General features: G+C 46.5%; 1 protein-coding gene across 1 annotated transcript in view; it reads left to right on the top strand.

Annotated features, from left to right (window-relative positions):
* Positions 1–16,436, top strand: part of LOC141098266 (intelectin-1-like) — a 58,235-nt gene extending 41,799 nt beyond the window's left edge. Inside the window, exon 7 of the mRNA XM_073585901.1 lies at positions 15,851–16,436. Coding sequence (XP_073442002.1) covers positions 15,851–16,003 — 153 coding nt within the window. The 3' untranslated portion in view covers positions 16,004–16,436. The remainder of the gene's footprint in view (positions 1–15,850) is intronic.
* The last annotated feature ends 9,531 nt before the right edge of the window (positions 16,437–25,967 follow it).

Raw genomic sequence — 25,967 nt, 5'->3', positions numbered from 1 at the left:
ATTCCACATGTGTTAATTCATAATCTTGATGCCTTCAGAGTGAATCTACAATTTTCATAGTCATGAAAATAAAGAAAACTCTTTGAATGAGGTGTGTCCAAACTTTTGGTCTGTACTGTGTGTATATATATATATATATATATATATATATATACACAGTACAGACCAAAAGTTTGGACACACTATATATATAATGTAGTGCAGTGGGGTTTACACAGTTTGACAGACAGGCAGGGACCACCAAAAGTTCAACATAAAATGCCTTTATTCCAGAAAGTCACATAAACAGGGCAACAATATCCTCTGATTTGCAGCCGGGTCCTCAAGAAAAAGTCTGTGTTCCAACCTGATGCTGTGGGCAAAGGCACCGCTTTATCTCTTGGGTGCGTCAGCTGCTTTGAAGTCTCTGGCTCTGTGTTAGCTTCACACAGGCCTGAGTTGTACAGAGCCTCCTGCACTGCAGCTTGCAAAGCCAAACTGACACAAGACAACCCTGTGAGATTGAATGGGAACCATGGACATAGAGCCACTCCCAAAACCTAGAGTGGAAAGAGGGATTCGCCCCACTATCAAACCTGCAAATCCCTCCAAAAATAAAAGCCCATGTCAGGTTTTCCTAAAAATCTGACTTGGTCAACTACTTTGACAAAATCCATACTCACTTTTACATTGCTTTGTAATCACAGATTTTTTGCTGTAATCACACCGCACTCTAGCGAGTTAAATACCCATACCCATCTGGGGGACACAGCCATCTTTGTTGTGGTCGTGCAGTGATTGGTTGGCGGCACAGCATCATCAGGAGTATAAGGGACCGGTCGCCGCCCTGCTCGGGGTATTCAGCTCTGGATTCAGAGAGTGTAGGGAGAACGGCTGACTTGATAGTGTCAGAATTGGGCATTTCTTAGTAAGTGTGGGGTCTACCATCCTAAATACTCACATCCAGCTAAACCAACAGTCCTTCTAAGGACTAAATCCAAAGTATATAGGTTACAGTGTTAGGCAGGCAGGGGAGTGTACGTTGCTGTATACACATCAGTGCACGGCCTGCAGGCACTGTATGTGTGTATATAGAGTATTGCATACATCAAGTGGGTCCATTCCCTTCCTGAGTTCTGGTGCTGCTGCCGCTACCTGTGGGATATATTAGCAGAATATAGCTAGCCCCAAGTGCAATTGAAATACATGCCACACATTTTCTGGTGTGGTATCTCCATGAAAGATCTTCATGGAGAAAATTCTTGGAGAACAGGAGAAGTCCCAGAAGACTGAAGAAGAGCAAATGTTGTTCCTATCTTCAAAAAGGGGAAGAAGGTGGACCCAGGCAACTATAGGCCGGTGAGTCTGACTTCTATACCAGGAAAGATCTTTGAACAAATTATTAAACAACATGTATGTCAGTACCTGGATAAGAATGAAGTGATTAAACAGAGTCAGCATGGGTTTGTAACTAATAAGTCATGTCAGACTAACTTAATTTCCTTCTATGACAGAATCATTGATTGGGTGGATCAAGGAAATGCTGTAGATATAGTATATCTTGACTTCAGCAAAGCATTTGACAAAGTATCTCATACAATCCTTATTGAAAAAATGACTAAGTATGGAATGGACAAGGCAACTGTTAGGTGGATTCATATCTGGCTTAGTGATCGGACCCAAAGAGTGGTCGTAAAGGGCTGCACATCCAGTTGGAAGAATGTCTCAAGTGGGGTACCACAGGGCTCTGTCCTGGGCCCTGTATTGTTCAACATCTTTATCAACGATTTAGATGAAGGAATTGAGGGTAAACTGATTAAATTTGCTGATGACACAAAGCTAGGAGGGATAGCTAATACTAGAGAAGAGAGAGAGAGGATTCAAAAAGATATAAATAAACTGGAGAAGTGGGCAGCAACTAACAGAATGGTTTTTAACAGGGAAAAATGCAAAGTACTACATCTGGGCAATAAAAATGAAAAAAGCATATACAGAATGGGAGGAATAGGGCTAAGCAACAGCACATGTGAAAAAGACTTGGGTATACTAATAGATCACAGACTGAATATGAGTCAACAGAGTGATGCAGCAGCAAAAAAGGCAAATGTAATTCTAGGATGTATTAACAGAAGCATACAGTCTAGACCACGTGAAGTTATTATTTCCCTCTACTCCTCTTTGGTCAGACCTCATCTGGAATATTGTGTCCAGTTTTGGGCACCACATTTTAAAAAAGACATCAACAAACTGGAGCAAGTTCAGAAAAGAGCGACCAGAATGGTGACCGGTCTGCAAACCCTGTCTTATGAGGAAAGGTTACAGGATTTGGGAATGCTTAGTTTGCAAAAGAGAAGACTGAGAGGAGACTTAATAGCTGTCTACAAATATCTCAAGGGCTGTCACATTGTAGAAGGATCAACTTTATTCTCATATGCACAAGGAAAGACTAGAAGCAATGGGATGAAACTGAATGGGAGGAGACACAGATTAGATATTAGAAAAAACTTTTTGACAGTTAGAGTGATCAATGAGTGGAACAGGCTGCCACGAGAAGTGGTGAGTTCTCCTTCAATGGAAGTCTTCAAACAGAGGCTGGACAGACATCTGACTGGGATGATTTAGCGAATCCTGCTTTGAGCAGGGGGTTGGACCAGATGGCCCAGGAGGTCCCTTCCAACTCTACGATTCTGATTCTATGGTCTGTGCGTGCTCAAACTTTGGCTAGTTTACGGCTGTTTTATTTTTTTGGGCTGGCTGTAACTTTTGTGTAAATTAAGCTGTATTTTGCCCCCCCCCCAAAAAAAAAGGCCACACATTCATTGTAGTGGTATCTCCAAGGCAATTCATATCTGTGCATGCTCAAACTTTGGCCAGTTTACGGCTGTTTTATTTTTTGTGGCTGGCTGTCACTTTTGCTTAAATATAGCAGTATTTAGCCCCCAAAAAAGGCCTCACATTTATTGAAGTGATATCTCCGTGGCAGCTCATATCTGTGCGCGCTCAAACTTTGGCCAGTTTACGGTTGTTTTATTTTTTGGGGCTGGCTGTAACTTTTGTTTAAATACAGCAGTATTTTTGCCCCCCCAAAAGGCCACACTTTTATTGTAGTGGTATCTCCGTGGCTCATATATGTGTATGCTCAAAGTTTGGCCATTTTTATAGCACTTTTCTTTCTTTTTCCTGGGTGAAACTGAGCTTATATACAGCACTAGTTAGGCCATAAATCCCACCCCCAAAAAACACATATTTGTTGTAGTGGTATCTCCATGGCAGCTCATATCTGTGTGTGCTCAAACTTTTGACAGTTTATGGCGTTTTTTTTTTTCTGGGTGAAACTGTACTTATATACAGCACTAGTTAGGCCATAAATCCCACCCCCAAAAAACACATATTTGTCATAGTGGTATCTCTATGAAGCTCATATCTGTGTGTGCTCAAACTTTAGCCAGTTTATGGCACTTTTCTTTATTTTTTATGGGTGAAACTGTACTTATATACAGCACTAGTTTGGCCCAAACCAAAAAAAAAAACCAGGGCACACATTTGTCGTTGTGGTATCTCCATGGCAGCTCATATCTGTGTGTGCTCAAAGTTTTTGCCAGTTAAGGCACTTTTCTTTATTTTTCCTGGGTGAAACTATTTATATACAGCACTAGGTTGCATTCTTGTAAAAAACAGGCCACATTTTAGAGTGGGGTCTATCTTTGACATGCCTCATACATTCGTGCGCCAAAAATTGAGCCATTTTAGGCCTAAATTTCCTTTTTGAGACCGTCTGTGACTCTCGTTACATACATACAGTGCCTGGGCTGACAAACATTTACCTATGGGGGGTACATTTTAAAAATATACTATGGGCATCATAGACACCCTTGGCAAAAATTGGACTGCCTGTAGCAGCACAGAACACGTTAACCCTGGTGATTTAGTGGCAGACTATGAGGAGACATAATGATAAAGCATACCGAAGTCAAACAAATAAATAAAAAATGTGAATCCACCTATGAAAGAAAAAAAGAAAAGGGAGGGGCGATCACAGGTTCATAGATATGAAGCCATAATGTGTTCAATGAGATATGTATGTCCCTTGCAACAGCTCAGAGACAGGGATATAAAATAAAATCTATAATAATAAATGCCCTAAGCAGCTTCCGGTTGTAACAACTTCCGTCCAGTTGCAACCGGTGACGTCACCGCACACCTCTTTCCATGTTAACCCTCAACACACCACTCCTCCTCAATACACACACTCCTCTCACCTTTCACAATCTCCACTCACGTCCACTCACTCTTTCACTCCACATACGACCCTTTCTCTCACTCCGTCTTTCATACTCACGCCGTCATCGCCGCTGATCCACGATCCCCGACATCTTCTTCCGCCGGCGCCATCCTGGATCCAGACGTCCTCCACGCCGGTGACATGTTCTTGCGGCGACGCCATTTTGGATCGGCGAAATCCCGCGATAGTCAAGATGGCGTCACCGCAAGAACATGTCGCCGGCGTGGAGGACGTCGGGATCCAAAATGGCGTCGGCGAAATCTCGCGAGATTTCACCAACGCCATTTTGGATCCCGACGGCATCCACGCCGGCGACATGTTCCTGCGGCGACGCTATTTTGGATCGGCGAAATCCCGCGATACTCAAGATGGCGTCGCCTCAAGAACATGTCGCCGGCGAGGACGACGTCGGGATCCAAAATGGCGTCGGCGAAAACTCGCGAGATTTCACCGATGCCATTTTGGATCCTGACGTCGTCCACGCCGGCGACATGTTCTTCCGGCGACGCCATCTTGAGTATCGCGGGATTTCACGATACTCAAGATGGCGTCGACGCAAGAACATGTCGCCGGCGTGGACAACGTCTGGATCCAGGATGGCGCCGGCGGAAGAAGATGTCGGGGATCGTGGAGCAGCGGCCATGACGGCGTGAGTATGAGAGACAGAGTGAGAGAAGGGGTCGTATGTGGAGTGAAAGAGTGAGTGGAGATGGTGAAAGGTGAGAGGAGTGTGTGTGTTGAGGGTTAACATGGCAAGAGGTGTGATGCTATCGCATCCTCCCGATGCGATAGCATCGGGCCATAATCTAGTATAATATAATAGTATTTCAATATTTTTCTATTGGAGAGCTAGACACTAGGTCCTAAGAGGATGGTCCACAGATAGTAAAACTGGAAAATATAAGAATAAATGGGAAGAATATACGTACATCTCATTTTTATGACAGTTCTCCCTGAGGGAGTAACATTTGTTTTGGTTTCAAATTTGTTAAGGACATCATAAAAACACCCTTGCACAAAAATTGAGTGACTTTTGCATCACGCAATATGTTTACCCGGGTGTTGTACTGGTTGTGGATGATGAGGATAAGGATGAGGATTACACCAAACAGACTAAATCATGAAGCGGATACCCATGTGTGGTTGTGAAGAGGTGCATGAGAATACACCTCCACAAAAAAAATGTATTTGAGGTTATGTTTCGCTGCTTTCATTCGGTGGTGTACAGAAGTTTGTCCCAATCCAGGCCTTGTTCATTTTTGTAAAAGTCAGCCTTTCAGCATTGTCAGTTGATAGACGGATGTGCTTATCTGTTGTAATTCCACCAGCGGCACTAAAAACCCCCTCTGACAGAACGCTAGCAGCAGGGCAGGCCAGGACCTCCAAACCGTAGAGACCACGTTCCTGCCACATGTCCAGCTAGGATACCCAATTATTAAAAGGCACAGAGGTATCCCGGTGGACATTTGTACGATCTGCAAGGTACGCCCTCAGCATATTCCCAAACATTGCACTCATTGTGCCAGCACCCCTTGCCTCTGTGCCGGCATGATGAACTTTGCCATTGTTCCTCTGCCTGAGCTGGATTGTACTTCTGTCTCTGTCGCTTGGACTCCTTGGTTGTACAACAAACTCAGACGTCTGCTGCCAGCATTCTCACATGGGAATTTTTTGCAGTCATTCGGCTCCAAGGGTTCTCTGGTACAGCAACATTTTTGTACACCTCTCTGCCTCTCATAGAAGAGACTGAAAGTTCTCCTTGTAGCATGTGTCTAGTAGTGTCACCAACCAGTAATGAGTGTCACCGAAAATGTTTATAATGCGAGGGTCACAGGAAACGCAGCCAAATGCATCCCAGACTGCTAACAGGCAACACTTCAGTGTCCTCACCAACTGGACGACTGACCATGCTGTCCTCCTCTTCCTTGTCCTCAGGCCTACAACACTTACAATGAACCTCAGTAAGATCATAGTACAAACATCATTGTAAATACCTTCTTGTAAATACACCCCTGTAGCTTTACGCTCCTCCACCGCATTTTAGATTGTAAGTTGTTATGAGCAGGATTGTTTTGTTTGGTTTAAATTATTGTTATCGTTGTTACGTAGTGTAGATTGTAAGCTGTCACGAGCAGGGTATTTTTATTTGTGTTTAATTATTGGATTATTGTTATCGTTATTATTTAGGACTGTTGTGTTTGAAACTGTTAAACTGTAAGTATGTTTTCGCTCTATAATAACTTTCCATATTCAAATTAGAACACAGATAAGCAGGATGGAGACGTTAGTTATGTTGTCATTGATGCTCACCCTCTTGGTGGATATCTCAAAGTTTTGGAGGATGGTACACATGTCAGACATCCATGTCCACACCTCAGATGATATGTATGAACACAGAACTGAATACCGACAACCTTGTTGATGCTGGATGGTAGATTAGTCACCAACTTCCCTCTTCTGCTGAACAATCCTTTCCTACATCTGCAGTGTAGAGGTCAAATGCCTGAGGGCATCACACATTATTCGGTGAGCAAGAAGCAGCAAGCACTGCTGAATCACAGCAAGTGCGGATGAAGCTGGAGCTGACTTTCTAAAATGGGTATTTAGAGCGTTTTTTTAAAAGCAGATCTGCCATTTCCATGTCACAAAGCCTTGCCAACAAATGGAATGTTGAGTTCCAGCACACGTGCAGGTTGCAAACCAGTCGGTTAGGTGGCAGTTGCATGCAGTGCTGCAGCACTGCCAGACCAGCGGCAGCTGTAGCTAACTTGCGGAGATGGCTGCAAGTGTGGAGTACCTTGACTTGCTCATGCAAATTGGTGTAGGTTTTTATAGATTTGTAGAAAGTGCTGAACCACTAAGTTGAGCATTTGGGCCAATCATGGTACGTTGTTGTGAGTTCATTTTCTCCTTCACATTTGATGTCTGATGAACTCCCTCTGCTGGTGAAAGGAGGTAGTGAAATTGATTGGGATGGGAAGAACCTGTCATTTGAACTTGTGGAGGATGATTGGACATCCGGAATCTCTGAGTGGATATAAGGCAGCTGACGCCCTGCAGGGTTACTGGTGATCCTTTCTGCTCTGAGCTCTTGCATCCAGTTTAGCTCCTGTCTACTAAAAGCTAAGTTTTTGCCCTGCTATTTTTCTATGAGATTTTGTCTGTTTACTTAGTGTTTGTGTTCAGCCAGCCCTTGCTGGGACTGGCTGAATTCCATTTTTGTCTCTGATCAGTTGATCTCTTTGCTCTGTTTTCAGAATATACCTGAGTGCTGATATAGTGATTTTGAAGTCTAGCGACTTCAGGGCCTTTTTTCCTATCTGACGGTTGGGACATTTTTGGCAGGGTTTTTGCAGATTGCAGCCAGCATCTTTTCTGTCCTGTCCTATCTAGTTAGTTGGGCCCCATCGTTTGCTCAGCCTGTCTTTCTGTCTGTGTTTGTATTTTCATCTGTTTTTCACCGACAATACATGTTGGCGGCTGTCTATTGCTGTGGGGTATGCTCTGGGGCAGTTTAGATTTCCCCTTTCTTTCTTTAGGCATATGTAGTTCTCCGGCTGTGAACGAGGGGTCTAGGACCACCGTAGGAACCCCCCACGGCTACTGTTAGTTGTGGTGAATAGGATCAGGGGTCTGCAATCCGCTAGTTACCGACCTCTCCGGTTTTCTGGACTTAGCTTGTATTTTTGTTTTTTCCCCCTCCGGTGACTCATTCATAACAGTACGTGTTTGAACTTGCCAAGCCTCAGAGCTGCCACCAGGTTATGGACATTATCACACATGACCATGCCCGGTTGAAGGTTCAGCAGCGACAGTCATAGATCTATCTAGTCTGTTAGACCGCTCAACAACTATTCCACGGTGTGGTGTTTGTCTTCTAAACATATGAGTTTAAGCAGAGCTTGTTACCAGTTTCCTGAGACAGTGCTGCAGTGCTTCCAACTTGTCACTGATAGGGAAGATAATTCTGACAATGAAGAGGAGGGGGTGCAGAAACTTGTGTTGGAGAAGGTGAAAACCCTTATTGAACTTGGTGTAACGCAGGCATTTCTGCACTCTTCCTCCCTCCCCTGGCAGAGACACTGGTTCATTCACCACCGCAACTCCGCACTCTCTTCCCTGTCTGCTACTGCTACTCACTCGGATCTGTACACTATTCACAGACCCCAAGCACTGTGCTTATGGTGCACCCGTGGTCCAGCCTATTTATAGGTCGAGCGAGCGCCATCCTAAAGTGTTTCCAGCCAATAACTTGGAGACACTTATTATTTAAGGCACCTCCCCCTTATGGGAGGTGCCTGAGCAACGTGTTAGTTTAGCCTGCTTCATGCACTCAGGTTCCTAGTGCTTGTATCCCTGTATACTTGCCCTATATTTCATGTCTGCTGCGCTCACCAGCATCTGCCTGCCTGTCTATTAGCTGTGTCCACCTGCTTGTACATCAGCATCAGCCATGCCAGGCAGTACTTGCCAAGTCTACCATTCCTGTCCGTTCCTCCCCTCTGTCCCTTGGGGGTCAGCTGCCATCCACTTGTGGTCAGTCTTGGGGTAGCACCTGGTCCCAGCATCCTTGTTCCTTCTCGGATCTTGGTATCTTCAGCCGTCGTGCATCCAAAGTCAGACTTGGTGAGGCACCTAGTCATGCATTCCAGGCTCTCATCAAATCATGGCACAGTGGTTCAACCACCCTGTCCATAACACTTGCGCCCAAAATTCTAGGCGTCGGTAGCACATGCGCTATTCAAAGGTCCAACTCAGTGCTGGCCTTCAATAGGTTCACCCAGTGTGCCATCAGGGAAATGTGTCATCCCTGTCCACCAGCACTTGTTCCTGTGTCGGTTGTTAAGTGGACTCTCTCAGTAACTGCGTTAGTCAGGGAACAGGTTATGTTGTGGGACACGTGCTGGTGTAAGGCAGTGATGGCTTTCCAGGAGAAATAATGTTGGCTGGGGAGCAAGTACCAAGGGACAGCTGCCGCTAAGAGGTTGTGGAAAGCCTTTGTCCATAAGCCTTAACAGCAACATTTCCATGGCTAGTAGTCTGGAAATGTGGCTGTTTATTGTTTGGGCCTGAATATTTTTTCTTGCGATCCAAGGCCTGTGGTAGGGACAGCTGATTGCTACACTTGGACAAGGAAGTGGATGCTGTTGCTGTTGGTGGTTAAGTACATGCAATGACAGGTGCAGAGAAGGAGGCATGCTCGCCTACGTCCTGGACAGGGGATTGACAGGCACATAGCACAGGGGAAGAGGCAGTAGTGTCACCCGCAGACACTGATTGGGGACCCAGAAGTTCGGCCCACCGAGTCGGGTGCTTGAATAATGTGCTTGCGCGTGATGGTGAAGTTTTGACTTTGCAGTAAGTAATAAAAATGCCTTAAAACATTCTCTCATTCTCATTATTCTGGCATTTGGCAAATATTAATAATTATGGTAATCCTAATTAACCTAAAAGAGGAAAGGTTTATTCTGATTTCATTTTAGATATCGAGAAAAACCTGCATACGTGTCTTTTTATATAGTGTATATAAACTACTGGTTTCAACTGTATACGTATATATAAACCCTAGAGGGCATTTGCATTACCTCAGAACAAGTGACAGGAGGTTAAATTTTTGGAAAATAGGAGGCATTTTAGAATACAAAGGGTACCTATGTTTATGGAGAGGAGAGAATATATATGTCATATTGCTAAATATGGACAGGGAAGGACGGACAGGAAGGATGGAGGTAGCTAGTGTTAGGGCTGGCGGAACGCACCAAATATTAAAAGATGGTAATAAGGTGCATTTGCAGCCCGGGGTCCACCGTGCAGGGTTGGTCAACTGCTGCTCAGTAATGGCAGACGCTATATGGCGGTATAATAGAAAAACACACGCGGGTTAGCGTCACCCGGTGTGTACAGGGGCGGACTCTGTTGCTTCACAGAGCCGCACAACCGCAGAACATAAGTGCTGGAGCCTGTTTAAGGCTGGAGTCACAAACAACCATTAAAAAATCGGTCCCATTTTATCGGTACGAAATCGTACAAAGAATTCTTGTCCAGGGATCCGTCTGTCATCCCATTTTCCGGCGATGAACCGATTTTTTTGGCATCTAAGCATCAAATTGACATCCAATGTCAATGCCTGATGCTCTTTCCTGTTGACCTGGAGAAGTCTTGCGATTTAAACAATTTAATTAGGGCGGCACGGTGGCTCAGTGGTTAGCGCTGCAGCCTTGCAGTGCTGGGGTCCTGGGTTCAAATCCCACCAAGGACAACACCTGCAAGGAGTTTGTATGTTCTCCCCGTGTTTGCGTGGGTTTCCTCCGGGTGTTCCGGTTTCCTCCCACATTCTAAAGACATACTGATAGGCAATTTAGATTGTGAGCCCCATCGGGGACAGTGATGATAATTTGTGCAAACTGTAAAGCGCTGCGGAATATGTTAGCGCTATATAAAAATAAAGATTATTATTATTTAATCGCAAGTCACACATGTGGTGCTTTTTCAATGCGATTTTTAATCGCATCCATAGACTTGCATTGTCGAATCCGATCCGAAAATAGGTGACAATCGCAGCATGCTGCTATTGTCTCGGTCCGAGGAACAGATCCGACAAAAAATCGCATGATGGGAGCTGCCCCAATGAATAACATTGGGATGAATGCAATGCGATTTTTTATCGCATTGCATTCGTCCGATTTAATTGCTAGTGTGACCCCGGCCTAAAGCTCACAGAGCTCGGCAAGGGAGCGCACAGAATGCGGTCACAGAACTCTGCCCCAAGGACACGGCGTCAGAGTCCCTCTAGACCTTCTGGGCGCGTGGCGTCGCACCTGTGGACGCTGACTATGGTGGAGTGTCGAGCACGTGCACCGTGGCGTGCAGAGCCAGCAGTGGACACTGATGCCAGTCTCAGACTCTGCCTCTACCTACACCTAAGCCTGGGTTCTTAACAGGCTAGGCTGCACAAAACATGCGTACCAAGGGTAGGGGTTTCTTAATGAGTCATTCACCAGAGACATTCATACATGTATACAACACTCACTCCTCATAGTCTGGTAATGCAGTCTATACTAGCGCATGGCTGAGCGGCCATGCGAATCTTTTATAGCAGCATCCTTTTGGGACCTTCCTGACCTTTCTGATGGTCCAATCCGAGCTGGAGAAGGACCTGAGCATGTGACCTCCGATCTCCAATGAGAGATCATCCCATGGGCATGCTCAGTGGACCGAAAGGAGGACTTCGTCCCTGGAGTAGCTCGCTGCTGACCAGCATGTGTTGCTATAGCTGGACCAGAGGTGGCAGCAGAAACCAAACCCACAGAGCTGGTCTGAGCAGAGTGCTGAGATCGACGTGTCTGCTGAGCAGCCTCCTCTGCGGCCAGAGAGGAATGGGAGACTGTCAAATGCAAGGCTTGGGATTCCTGCTGTGCAGCGACATGAACCTGACGTCTAACAGCTAGTCTCATACAAACAAATTGGAGATGGCGGAGTTGAGTCAGATATAATGAGAGGCTCTGTAGGAAGGTTACCTTAATGGGTGTGAGTGACCTGGCGCTCCCGTGCCTTCATCGAGTGCTCTTCCCTTAGGGTGGAGTGTCTGGAGGGTATGAATTCAGAAGGATTTACATTGTTGAAGAAATTTGATGTGGTTTTCTCCATGTTGGGGTCTGGGTAACTGCTCAATGACCTGAGATGCAACACCGTGTGTCTAGCATTAGAAAAGTGATGTGGTAGTGAAAGCCATGTTTTACCACACGTAATGGTGGACTTGTGGCTGGCAATTCAGTCCTTGATGTATTGGGTTGTTTTTTCCACTTATGGTAGACCGCAGGGGCACTTAACAATATATGCCATGAAGTTAGAATCACAGGTATAATAGCCCTTGATTGGGTAAGAATTGCCTGTTCTTGAGTGAGTAATCACATTAGATTTAATGACATTAGAACATGCGACACAATTTAGACATGGGAAGGTACCCTGTTTGGTGTGTTTAGGAATTTTTGGATGGGTACTTTTTGGGTGCTGCCAAAGTCAGCCCGAATTAAATGTCTCTATCATGATAATCTCTACTTTGCTACCGGATCATCAATTTATTTCAGATCTCAGCGGTAGCATTAGAGAATAGAATCTATTTGAATTAGCCCTAAAAAAGAGCTGTTACTTTAACTTAGCAATACAAAGGACTGTTAGGCCTCTTTCACACATCAGTTTTTTGCCTTCAGGCGCGATCCGGCTTTTTTTTGTAAAACCGGATCCGGCAAAATGCAATGCCGGATCCGGTTTTTCCCCATTGACTTGCATTAGCGCCGGATCGTGCCGGATGGCATTGCGTTTCATCCGTTTTTTGCCGGATCCGGCAACTTGTCTCATTCCGGCGTCTGAAAAAAACGGCTACTGTAACGTTTTTTGTCTCCGGCGAAAAAGCCGGAAGCGCCGGATCCGGCGCTTCCAGCTTTTTGCTACAATGAAAGTCTATGGGCGCCGGAATGCGCCGGATCCAGAAAAAGACGGATCCAGCCACCGGATCCGGTTTTTTTAAGTCTGCGCATGCTCAGATCCAATTGGCCAGCCGCCAGGAACAGAGACGGATCCAGCAAAAAACCGGATCCGTTTCTACAGTTCTCCAAAATTTATGCCGGATCCGTTTTTTCTAAAAAAAGCCGGATCCTGCCTGACGGCAAAAAACTGATGTGTGAAAGTAGCCTTATACTATCAAGCCTGCTCTAAGTGCCCCTAATACACTCTTCCTACTCCAGCAGCAAATCCTCTCTAAAACTATCTAACTGCAGTATTATAGAATAGAATCTATTTGCATTAGCCCTTAAAAGGGCTGTTGATTTAAGATTGCACAATCAGGTAGATCAGGGGTGGGGAACCTTTTTCCATCCGGGGGCCATTTGGAAATTTCTACCATCATTCGAGGGCCACACAAAAATGATCACCTTGAAAATTACCCCGGTATATTTAGTCAAACAATTGATTACGGTAACTCACCCTTAATGTAACAGCTGGAGCTGCTTCTCCATCACTGCGGGCAATATATATCACAGGTGGTAGGATATTCAGTACTCGGGGGGATATACAGCACTTTCGGGGTAAATGCAACACTGGGAAATATACTATATTTTCCGCTTTGTAAGATGCACTTTTTTCCCCCAAATTTGAGGGGAAAATGGGGGTGCGTCTTACAAAGAGGATATACCTTTCTGTGCTGCCGCTGAGGGTGTCCAGTGCTTGCCGCGGCGCTCTGTCCCCCGCCGCGCATGCGCAGATGGAGATCTCGGCACTGAAATCTCGGGAGATGAGATTTCAGCGCTGAAATCTCATCTCCAGAGATTTCAGTGCCGAGATCTCCATCTGCGCATGCGCGGTGGCCATTTTCCAGGAAGAAATCCACAGGAAAGCAGGCATGGAGTGTCAGAGACCACCCACGCTGAACGGGACAGAGCCCGGCGGTGGCAGCAACCACCTGGGGACAGAGCGTGGCAGTTGCGGTAAGAACCGGGGGACAGAGCGCGGCGGTGGCGGTAAGAACCGGGAGACAGAACGCGGCAGTGGTGGCAAGCACCAGGGACAGAGCACCACAGTGGCAAGCACTGGGGGACAGAGCACGGCAGTGGTGGCAGCACCAGGGACAGATCACCGCGGCGGCAGGCACCGGGGGACAGAGCGTGGCGGTGGTGGCAAGCACCGAGGGACAGCACCGGGGCGGCAAGCAACAGAGGACAGAGGGCGGCGGCATTATCAGACACCGGCAGTGGCACGCTGCACATCAAAACACCCCCTCATCCCAGCAGCAATGTTCCACTCCGGCCTCCTCCATCACCACCCCCGGTAAGCAATAAGACGCATGGATTATAAGATGCACCACCATTTTATTAAAAAAAATTTTTTCCTATTTTTCTCCTCAAAATTTGGAATGCATCTTATAATCCGCAGCGCCTTATAAAGCGAAAAATACGGCACACATCACTTGGGGGGGCACGTACAGCTGTGGGGGGATATATAGCACTGGGGGGACAGGGATCGTCAGGGAGACGCATAGATCACCGGGGGGGACAGATCACAGAGGGGTGACACGAAGATCACAGGGGTAGGGCACAGAGAACACAGGGGTGCATATAGCTGGGGGCACATACGGTAGCTTTGGGTGACAGATCACAGGGGGCAAATGGGAGCACAAACATCACAGGGGGTACATAGCAGGGGGGCACATAAATAACAGGGGGCACAAAGCTGGGAGAAACAGATATCACAGGGGTGCACATAGCTGGGGGCACAGAGATTTCGGGGGGCATATAGCTAGGGGGCACAGATCACGGGGAAAAAATCACAGGGGGCACATAGATTACAGGGGACACAAAGCTGGGAGTCAAAGATATCACAGGGGTGCACATAGCTGGGGGCACAGAGATCACGGGGGGGCATATAGCTGGAGGGCACAGATCACAGGGGGCATAGCTATCACATGGGGAAACAGCTGGGGGGCACATAGATGGAGGGCACAGAGATCACAGGGGGACATATAGCTGGAGTGGCACAGATCACAGGGGGGCACATAGCTGGAGGGCACAGATCACATGTGGAAACATAGCTGGGGGGCACATAGCTGCATAGCTGGGGGGGCACATAGCTGAAGGGCACAGATTACAAGTAGAAAAGCACACAGCTGCCAGCACAGAGATCCCCGGGGAGACACAGAGTTGCGGGCACACACAGAGATCACTGTGGACTCTCTGGCAGCATCTCCTCTTCCGGGACATGTGGACGGGAGAGCATTGGGCGCTAATCCCACCCACCCAGACGCTAACCCCGCCCACCCAGACAACGTCATCATTCATGAGCAGGGCAGGCAGCGCTTTCTAATGAATGCTGCGTGCCGTGGACTTGGGGGTTAAAGGGCCGGCAGCTGACAGGATACAGCTCCCGCCCGAGCATTGGGGACTCCAGGGACCTGCCTAGGGGCCGCGTGAAAAGCAACTGCGGGCCGCATGCAGCCCGTGGGCCAGAGGTTCCCCACCCCTTAGGTAGATGAACGCTGTCCAGCACTATTCTGTATAACTTCTCCTGCAGCTCTCCCTGAGCTACTTCCGCTTACAGTGAGAGGAAAATGGTGGCACTGCATCCTGTATAGAACTGATGACGCTATGCGGCCAGAAAATTACAGTAATGCCAGTAGCCAACATGGCTACAGCATTACTGTGATTGGCATGCGATCCCCACATGTTTAGTGGCTCAAAATCAAGCTCCAAATAAGCAGGCGGAGTATCGAGCATGGCGAGTGAGTACCCAAAGGCTTGAACAAGTGCTTAGCATCCTGAGCCGCAGGATGCTCAATCAAGCCTCGAGCAGTGCCAAGTACGCTTGCCCATCACTAATTACAGTCATCTATCAAGACAGGCGCACGACTGACAGCTATTGTTTACTGACCAATACATTAGGTAATGCACTGCCGGAAGTTCATATGTCCTGGTCAGAACCTGTTGCTAGGACGTCACATCTCGAAAATGAAGTTAATGGCGCTAGAAAAAACTTTTAATTGTACTGCACAAATAACATAGTGGATATTTTTTTTATCATTTGTTCTTATTATATTTGCAGCACTGCATTGGTGGAGGAGGTTTTATCCCTGAAGGAAACCCCAGACAGTGTGGAGACTTTGCTGCCTTTGACTGGGAAGGTTATGGAACACATGTTGGATGGAGTAGCAGCAAAGAAATAATCGAGTCAGCTGTTCTCCTCTTCTATCGCTAATATAATAGTGCAATATATAATAATACAACATGATGTATTATAATAGTAAAGTGACATAAGTTTTGTTATAATAATCACAGGTTCTGCAAAGTGTTACAAATTACACAATAAGAAAATTAATGACTAATTAAAAGTCAATTTTACATGGGAGAAGATATCAAATTGCCCTTCATTTAGGGCTTAAATTATACTTATTGAATAAATATAATGAAGATTCTTGGCAATTTGAAAAGAATGTAGAGATATAGGATTAACTACATTTTAGCATTCTGATATATTCTACAACTATTACTATTAAAAAAGCATTTTATACAATATACTTTGATATTTGTGTACATTTGCCTTCTTGAGATGAAATTAATCTTCATCGAATCTAATCTAGCGTTCCTGTAATTACAAATATTAACAAATAAAATGTGTGTGTTCTGCAGAATTCGGCTGTTTGAATGTCATTGAGTAAAACAACTAGGTAGAGTTTATTTCTATTTATATACTGTACGTGTACATCACAACCATGCAAGACTGCCATCAGGGCATTACTGCCCTTACTGGCATATAATTTTATAGAATTTTAAAATATTTCTTTATTTGGTATCCATTAAGAATTTTCTGCCCTTTGTCATGGAAGTATCAGCAGAGTCTCATCAAAATCTATTTAAAACCATTGCAAACCAATCAGAACGCAGATAACTCAATTCGTTTTATATACATAAAATACATTATATACACGTACAGTATATTCCATCAATTTCATATTATCAATACAAATACATTGTGTCATTACGAAAATACAAGCAATTGGGTTTGGTATTCATTTTAAGGAGCCAGAGCATTTCCCTTTAAAACACCTTTTTCTTCCAGAGTCTTTCATGGCATATTACTCTTTCAGCACCATAGCATTTAAATCCTTGTCTACTACGTTCATGTTCATCAATAAAATATTTAGTCACTCCAGAATGAATGTTATTACTAGTGATGGGCGAGCGCTAAAATGCTCAGGTGCTCGTTGCTCGGGTCAAGCATATTGTAATGCTCGGGTGGTCGACCCCAGCAACGAGCCCAATGTAAGCCCCCCAGCGGTCTTTAGAGGGACTAGAAATTGTAGAAATCTATGGGAACAGTGCTCAAATTACATGGGAACAATATAGGGAAGACCCCTGGAAGCATTTCTGACTCCCAGGTCACTGCTGTGAACAATGTTGTCAGAGTCTTACGCCACTTTTACAGACTCATAATAAAATATACAAAACGAAACCAAAATGGACTTTTCTGGGAAATATGTTAAGGAACATCCTTTCCAGGGTAATGACTTGTATATAAGGCAAAATAAATAACCAAAAACAAAAATACTCCTCCACACCGTGGGCTATATTCCCGCGTAATGTTTTTGATGCGTTTTTGAACTTTAGCATTGCTTTCAACCAACCAAGACAATTGCACTCACTGGGAAATATCATTTTAATATTTTACAACCTTATCTGGCCATGTGGTGTGTGACACATCATCAGTCACATCTTGTTTCAATTATAAAGGAGGTACTCTGAAAGTCATAAAGCCTATTTTTATAGGGTCATCAGGCTGCCTTTACTATTCTTAAAGGGCCAGCAGTCAGCCCTCACTATTCTTAGAGAGCCATCAGCCAGCTATGCTTTGCTGTTCCCATTAATAAATAGTGGGTCTCCTATACTGTTATTGCGTATGCAGTGAGTGGCAGTGCTGCCCAAAATTTGGACGCACCCCAATACCCTTTGAAGAAATGTACAGGAGGGACGCTTGAAAGCAATGTTCCCATTATTAGAAAGTTGATACTCCCATACTGTTTGCCCATGAAGTGAATGCAACACCAGCCTCAAATGTGGGCGCACCCCAACAACCCTTTGAACAGACGTACAGGATGGCCCCCTGAAAGCAATGTTCCCATTGCTAGGAAGTTGGTACTCCCATACTGTTTGCCCAAGAAGTGAATACAAGGCCTGCTCTGCCCCAAATTTAGACGCACCAAAATAACCCTTGGAACAGACATACAGGATGGCCACCTGAAAGCAAAGTTCCCATTATTAGGAAGTTGGTACTCCCATACTGTATGCCTATGCAGTAAATGCAACACCTGCCCCAAATTTGGACGCACCCCAATAACCCTTTGAACAGGGTCGCAAGTATGGCGCCAGAATAGTGGGCAGAGGTACTGGCGCCATACTTGATGGAGGAACCTCAGAAAGCATACAATGATTTAGCTTTGCATAACGCTAAAGAGTGCAGCAAGCTAAAAATAGATATTCTTGCACGCTTGGGCATAGTAGTGACTCTCAGGCCGTATCACTGGGACAAACCAGCACGCTCCCAAATGTTTGACCTGTTGCACCTGGTTCACAAATGGCTGCAGCAAGAGTCCTGTATGCCTGCGCAGATGGTAGAACAGGTGGTGATGGATTGGTTTGTGCACTTTCTGCCAAGGCCCATTGATTTGGGTTGACCCAGGGTGATCCACGGAATGGAGATGAACTGGTCGGACTGGTCAAGAGATACCAGGGGATGGAAGGTTCCATGGGAAAGCAGCCCACTCCATACCAGGTGTCTTAACAGGGGGCAGAGGCCCAAAATGGATTGGGACGTCCATACTGTTTGCATATGCAATGAATTCCAGAGCTTCCACAAATTTTGGCGCACCCCAATACCCCTTGGAAGAGATGTAGAGGATTGCCTCATAAAACAATTTTCCCATTATTAGGAAGTGGGTCTCCTGTACTGTTTGCCTATGTAGTGAATGCAATGGCTGCCAAAAATTTGGATGCACCCCAATATCCCCTAGACAAGACGTGGATGAGGGTCTCATAAAAAATGTTGCGGGTCTCCTATACTTGTAATGCCTAGACACTAAATGTATGGACTGACAAACATTTACCCCTGGGGGTATGCATGAACATACTGTATATAAATTTTAGTTATGGGGCATCATATATACCCTTTAAAAAATTTATGGAGGTGGTGGTGGTGGGTGATGAGGATAAGGAGAAGAACAACAGCAAAGAGCGAAAATCAGTAAGCATATACCCATGTGTGGGTGTGAAGAGGTGCATGGAATAGACCTCCCAAAAAAAGACACTGGATAAGAACGTATGATACGCTGCTATCATTTGGTGGTGTAGAGAAGTCTGGCCCAATCCATCCCATGTTCATTTTTATAAGAGTCAGCCTGTCAGCATTTTCAGTTGACAGGCAGATGCACTTATCAGTTATAATTTCATCAGCGGCACTAAAAACCAACTCTGACAAAACGCTAGCGGCAGGACAGGCTAGGACCTTAAAGGCGTAGAGAGCCAGTTCATGCCACATGTCCAGCTTGGATACCCAATAATTATAAGGCACAGAGAAATCACAGAGGACATTGGTACGGTCAGCAAGGTACTCCCTTCAGCATCTTCCAAAGTTTTGCACGCCTTGTAAGAGTACCCCGCGCCTCAGGGCCAGTGCGATGGGAGGGTCTGAGAAAACTCTCCCAGAACTTTGACAGTGTTCCCCTGCCTCTACTGGATTGGAGCTGTGTCTCTCTCACCTGTACTCCTTAGTTGTCTAATGAGCTGTGACCTCTGCCGCCAGAGTTTTCAGATGGGATTTTTTTTAATAATTCCGCAACAAGGGCCCTCTGGTACTGCCCTATTTTAGTAGACCTGTCTGCCTCTGGAATAAGAGATAGAAAGTTCTCCTTGTAGCGTGGGTCTAGAAGTGTCACCAACTTGTCACCCGAGATTTGGAGAAAGCGAGGGTCACGGGAAAGGCAACGTAACATAAACTCTGCCATACGTGCCAGACTCAGGCCATCCACACTGAACAGACAGTATGACAGTCGTGCAAATAGTACTCTCTATAGCGCATGAATCTAGCTCCTGTTCTTCCTCCTCCTCTTCATCGTCACCCAATCCACGTTGGGATGAGATGAGGCTGGGTTGTGTGTAATCTCCCTGTATGGTTCCTTGCTCCATCTCATCATGCTCTGCCTGTAAAAATCGCAGGAACATGGGATGTCATCATGGACAGGAGACAGATCAAGAGTTAACAGGGATTTATTACCAACAGGGATACTCCATACAGGGAGTGTAAGGACATGGGAATGTGGAAGGGAGTAGGGCAGAACTGGTAGCATGATAATTCAGTCAGAAAAGATAAGAACTTATCAGTCTGTAATCTTCTTGATTGCAACTCCTCAGTCTCCAACAGCACCTTGTGTAATCTTTGAGTTGCCCAGCGTAGATGAAGTTCTGGTTTCCGATGTGGGCGAGGGTCCTTACTGGGTTAAGTGGGATCCTGCTCCCACACTTCCTTCGTGCTGTGTTCAGTTCGTTGTGAGATACCGCTGGAGCGTATCTCTGCTCCGCGGTGTAAACAGGTGAAGAGTCACCAAGATCTATGCAGCACTAAGTACTCTACTTGCGGCACATGCGCTGTATTGCTCAGTCACTAAGCGCATGGCACCTCAATCTCTACCAGCTACTGGGCGTGCTACAACACCTGGCTCAGTTCTGCTCTGCTCCATATGGCTCCGCTCTGCACAGCTCTGTTCTGTGTGGCTCTGTCCTGTAGGGCTCTGCTCTGTATGGCTCTGTTCTGCAGAGCTCTGCTCTGCACGGCTCTCTCTGCTCCTTCTATATGGCCCATCGCCACGCCGGTGCTCTCTGGCGGGGAAAGCAGGGCACACCGCTCTCTGTGCTGCCCTCTACACTACTCCGTGCCAGTGCCAGACTGACTTGCAATGCGCACTTTTTCTTTTTAAGCCTCCAACCCTGCACGCCTTTTTCAGTTTCTCCGCACCCTCCTGGGACAGAGGGAAGCTCTGTCTCACTCAGGTTTTCCCCAGACAGCAGGAGAAGGTCTGTCCTTCTCAGGCATCCCCCCGGGAACAGAGGAAGCAGCCTTTTTAGTTCCGGACCCGGCATGCTGGTACCCGCGGTCCGGTCAACCTCCTTACACGCCTGCAATGCATCCTGTTTGATTGTGAGCAGAGAGCGTTCCAGAACACAGAGAAGCGGGATGGTGACACCAATTATGACGTCATCGCGGCTCACCATCTTGGTGGAGTCCTCAAAATTTTGGAGGATGGTACATATGTCTGACATCCATGTCCACTCCTGAGATCTTATGTGTGGAGTCTGAACTGAATACCGAAGGCCTTGTTCATGCTGGCAGTCAACAACTGCCCTCTTCTGCTCACAAATCTTTTTCAACATCTGCAGTGTAGAGTTCCTGCTCGTGCAAACATCACACACCAGTCGGTGAGCTGGACTCTGAAAATGCTGCTGAATCACGGCAAGGGTGGAGGAAGATGTAGCTGACCTTTTAAAATGAGCACACAGGCAGCATACTTTGACAATCAGATCTGGCAGCTCCAGGTAGGTTTTGAGAAACCCATGAACAACGAGTTTAAGCACATGGGCCAGGCATGGTACGTATGTGAGCTCACCTCACCTCAGAGCCGCCACCAGGTTCCGACCACTGTCACACATGACCATGCCTGGCTGTAGGTTCAATGGTGTCAGCCACAGATCTGCCTGCTCTTTCAGAGCTGTCCACAACTCTTCAGCATTGTGCGGTTTGTCACCTAAGCATTTTAGCTTCAGCACAGCCTGTTGCCGCTGGCAGAGGCAGTGCTGCAGTGCTTCCAGTTTGTGACTGATGTGGTCATTTTGGAGATGGATGCTGAAGAGGAGGAGGATGAGGTGCAGGAGCTGTAGTCTGTGGGGCAACCCTGATTGAACTGATTGAACTATGGCCCACAATCCTCAGCATCGGGAGGACGTGTTCCATTTCAAGGTCCAACTGGGTCCCTGCTTCCACTATGTTAACCAAGTGTGCCGTCAGCGAGATGTACCATCCCTGCCCACAAGCACTTGCCCACATGTCCGTGGTTAGGTGGACTTTCCCAGTAACTGCATTATTGAGGGCATGGCTATTGTTGTGCGACTCATGCTTGTGTAATGCTGGGACGGAACACCGGGAAAAATAGTGGGGACCAAGTGCCGAGGGATGACCACAGCCATCAGGTTGCGGAAAGCTTCCGTCTCCACGAGCCTAAAAGGCAACATTTTGAGCGAAAGCAGTCACGAAATGTGTTAATTGAGGTATATGACCTGTGGGGCATTGGCTGTGTATTTGCGCTTGCATTCCAAGGACTGGGGTATGTGAAAGGGAGGCCAGGGAGGGAGTTGTGGCAGTAGGTGGCAGTATTGGCACACCCTGGCCCTCCGCTCTATTAACACATAGTAGTTCACTCACTTGCAAGTCAGTGGCCATTCCGCACGGCAGGGAGTCCTTTTCCTTTAACACCACACAATGACAGTCAGAGTCCAGGTTCAACTTCAACAAAACTTAGCTCGTTTTACTCAGCTCTTTCAGTTTAGTCACAGAAACAGCACAAGATTCTTCTCAGAATATCACCATTCCATTTCCTGTACTGTTCCTCACTCCTCCAGAAATATCCACCGGATCCGCCGGTCCCGCAGATTCCTTACTGGTCAGACTAACCCGCTTCAGGAGTTCCCCGACCGCTTCCCTTTCTGAAGGTGAAGTCGAGAAATGGCTCTTCCATTCCTTACTAGACCCTATGCCTTGGACGTTTAGGGTTGTTCCCAGGAAGTTAGCTGCAACCATTCTGATGCTGCCAAGATATTCCCCAACACATGTGACTGTCAGCTCTAGGCCCTGGGCTGTTGGGCTCTTCAGCTTAAACTATCCCCATGAACACTACTGTCCTGTCCTTGCTCTTGGCTCACACTCTGCTCAACACTACACTGATTCAATCCCAGGAAGCTCCCCAAACTACCCTCAGTTGGCCCCTCCTAAGTTTATTTGCAATGCATAAGCATAAGTATAATTCTAATACACAATATATACACATATATACGGGACACATGAAATATACTGTTTCTGTCAAGAACATATTTACACGCCAGGGACATATGCAAGGAGTGCAGGGCATTAAACTGGCTCCCATATCCCCTAGATATGGACAACTGAACGCTGCAGTGGGACAAGGACGTGGACGTTCTTGATGATGGTGCTTGTTGAGTGTGTGCAATGACAGGTGCAGGGCAGGAGGCATCTTTGCATGAACTATAGACAGGGGATATGCTTGCATGCACAACAGTGGAAGAAGCAGTGGTGTCACCCGCAGACACTGTTCGTGGATCCTGGGGTTTGGCCCACAAAGTCGGTTGCTTTGCTGCCATGTGCCTGATCATGCTGGTGGTAGTGAGCCTGGTAGTTCTGCTACCCCGCTGATGCTGGCATGGCAGGTGGTGCAAATGGCCTTTTTGGGGTTATCGGCAGAGTCTTTAAAAAAACAACCAGACTTGGGAAGACCTAACAGTTGAACTGGCAACTTCTGTTGTGTTGGTGTTACAGGGAACGATTGCCCACCTTCTGTCTGCAGCCACCACACTGCTTCTTCCTGCGTGTTGGAGTGCTACGCCTCCCTCCCCCTGTGTACTGGTGTCCTCGCTCTGCATGTCCTCCTGCCAGCTTGAGTCAGTTACGATATTATCCACCACCTCATCCTCCACTTCCGCACCCTGGTCCTCCTCTTGACTTTCTGACAATTGTGTCTTATCATCGTCCATCTCTTGTGACACTTTCCCACCGTCGCCTTTGTGTGACCGTGGCTGCTCAAATATTTGGGCATCCCTACATATGATTGTCATGTCGGACACTGTTCGCACCAGGGTGTCCGGCAGACAGCGGTAATACCCCATCCTACCACTTGGTTCTCAGCGGCGCTGGTTGGTCTTCTGATCCGGCTTGGATTGGGTTAACCAGGTTGTCATTCTGGCTGAGGGCTTAGCCACGCCCTCTGTCTTTAAATTGCCCTGCGTGACTATGGGCGTCGCAGACTATAGCTCTTGCCTTGTGCTTGCGATACCGGTCTGAAGTGGTGGTCTAAGGAGCATACGGTTTCTGGTGTAGTATATTCCGTTGTTGCCATTTCCTCCCTGTGTTGCATTTTTTGGTTGCCCTTGCACATTATTGTATTCTCCTGTGTGTACGCGGTGTGGTGCGTTTCCTTTATCCCTGTCCATACTTATTTGTGGGGTCTGGTGTTTGGTCTCCTCACTGGGTGGAGGGTGGTGGGTTCAGCTTAGGGCTGGACAGGAGACAAGGACAGGGTGGAGGCCCAGGCAGGCACACCTTCAGTGTAAACCCTGGGTTGAGGGACAGACAGGGTTTCCCCTAGTCTGAGGGACACCACAGGGGCCCCGGGGTTTCAGCCTAAAGTTACCTAGGCTTCCCATGACAATGATCTCCTCTTGCCCCACTTCAAGTGGACCAGGTGAGAGGCCAGAATACATAAATGGAAAAGTGAAAAGCTCTTTGGAGTGTCCAAGTGTGGGATCAGTTGTCTCCGGGCACTCGGCATGGTGGAAGGAAGGAGGATTAGGGTAAGGAATATGCGCTCCAGACTCACGACTACTCAGACTTGACCGTGTAGAAGACTGGTTGGTGGTGGTGGCAAAGTGACTGGCAGCATTATCCGCTATCCAACCAACATACTTTTGACACTGCTCTGAGTTCAATAGTGGTGTGCTGCTGCGGTCCCTTAGTAATTGGGACAGGAAAGTCGGGCGAGAAGATATGGGTGTGGCACTATTTCAACTTGTCCACGGCCTTGGCCTCTGCATGCACCATCACCATCATGTCCACTTCCCCGTCCCTTGCCATACACCTTGCCCATTTTAAATGGAGTACAATATTTTCCATGTTCACTACAAATGGCTGAATTTGGAGCGAACTTATATGTGATCCGTGTGTGGGAAAACCACAGTTTAAAATATCTGGACTGTAGGTAACAATTTTTTTTTCAGCAAACTGGTGTCAATAATTACGCTAAGACACAGCAAAAAAATGCAATGGAGGCCTGAAATGGCCCAATTTTGAGCGCACTGATATGTGATGCATGTGACGGAGATACCCCACTTTAAAATATCTGGCCTGTCCTTTTTTTGGCAAAAAACTGGTGTCAATAACTAGGCTAAGACACAGCAAAAAAATGTAATGGAGGCCTGAAATGGCACAATTTTGAGCACACTGATAGGTGCTCCATGTGACGGAGATACCCCACTTTAAAATATCTGACCTGTATTTTTTGTTTTGCTTTGCAGCAAACTGGTCTCAATAACTAGGCTAAGACACAGCGAAAAAATTTCAATGGAGGCCTGAAATGGCACAATTTTGAGCGCACTGACACGCGATCCGTGTGGCGGACAAAACCCAGTGTAAAATACAGTGGGGCAAAAAAGTATTTAGTCAGTCAGCAATAGTGCAAGTTCCACCACTTAAAAAGATGAGAGGCGTCTGTAATTTACATCATAGGTAGACCTCAACTATGGGAGACAAACTGAGAAAAAAAAATCCAGAAAATCACATTGTCTGTTTTTTTTTCATTTTATTTGCATATTATGGTGGAAAATAAGTATTTGGTCAGAAACAAGCAATCAAGATTTCTGGCTCTCACAGACCTGTAACTTCTTCTTTAAGAGTCTCCTCTTTCCTCCACTCATTACCTGTAGTAATGGCACCTGTTTAAACTTGTTATCAGTATAAAAAGACACCTGTGCACACCCTCAAACAGTCTGACTCCAAACTCCACTATGGTGAAGACCAAAGAGCTGTCAAAGGACACCAGAAACAAAATTGTAGCCCTGCACCAGGCTGGGAAGACTGAATCTGCAATAGCCAACCAGCTTGGAGTGAAGAAATCAACTGTGGGAGCAATAATTAGAAAATGGAAGACATACAAGACCACTGATAATCTCCCTCGATCTGGTGCTCCACGCAAAATCCCACCCCGTGGGGTCAGAATGATCACAAGAACGGTGAGCAAAAATCCCAGAACCACGCGGGGGGACCTAGTGAATGAACTGCAGAGAGCTGGGACCAATGTAACAAGGCCTACCATAAGTAACACACTACGCCACCA

This window comes from Dendrobates tinctorius, unplaced genomic scaffold, assembly GCF_039654945.1.
Source record: "Dendrobates tinctorius isolate UK_male_01 unplaced genomic scaffold, ASM3965494v1 ptg000089l, whole genome shotgun sequence".
NCBI classification, from domain to species: domain Eukaryota; kingdom Metazoa; phylum Chordata; class Amphibia; order Anura; family Dendrobatidae; genus Dendrobates; species Dendrobates tinctorius.
This window is presented reverse-complemented; position numbering and strand designations above follow the sequence as displayed.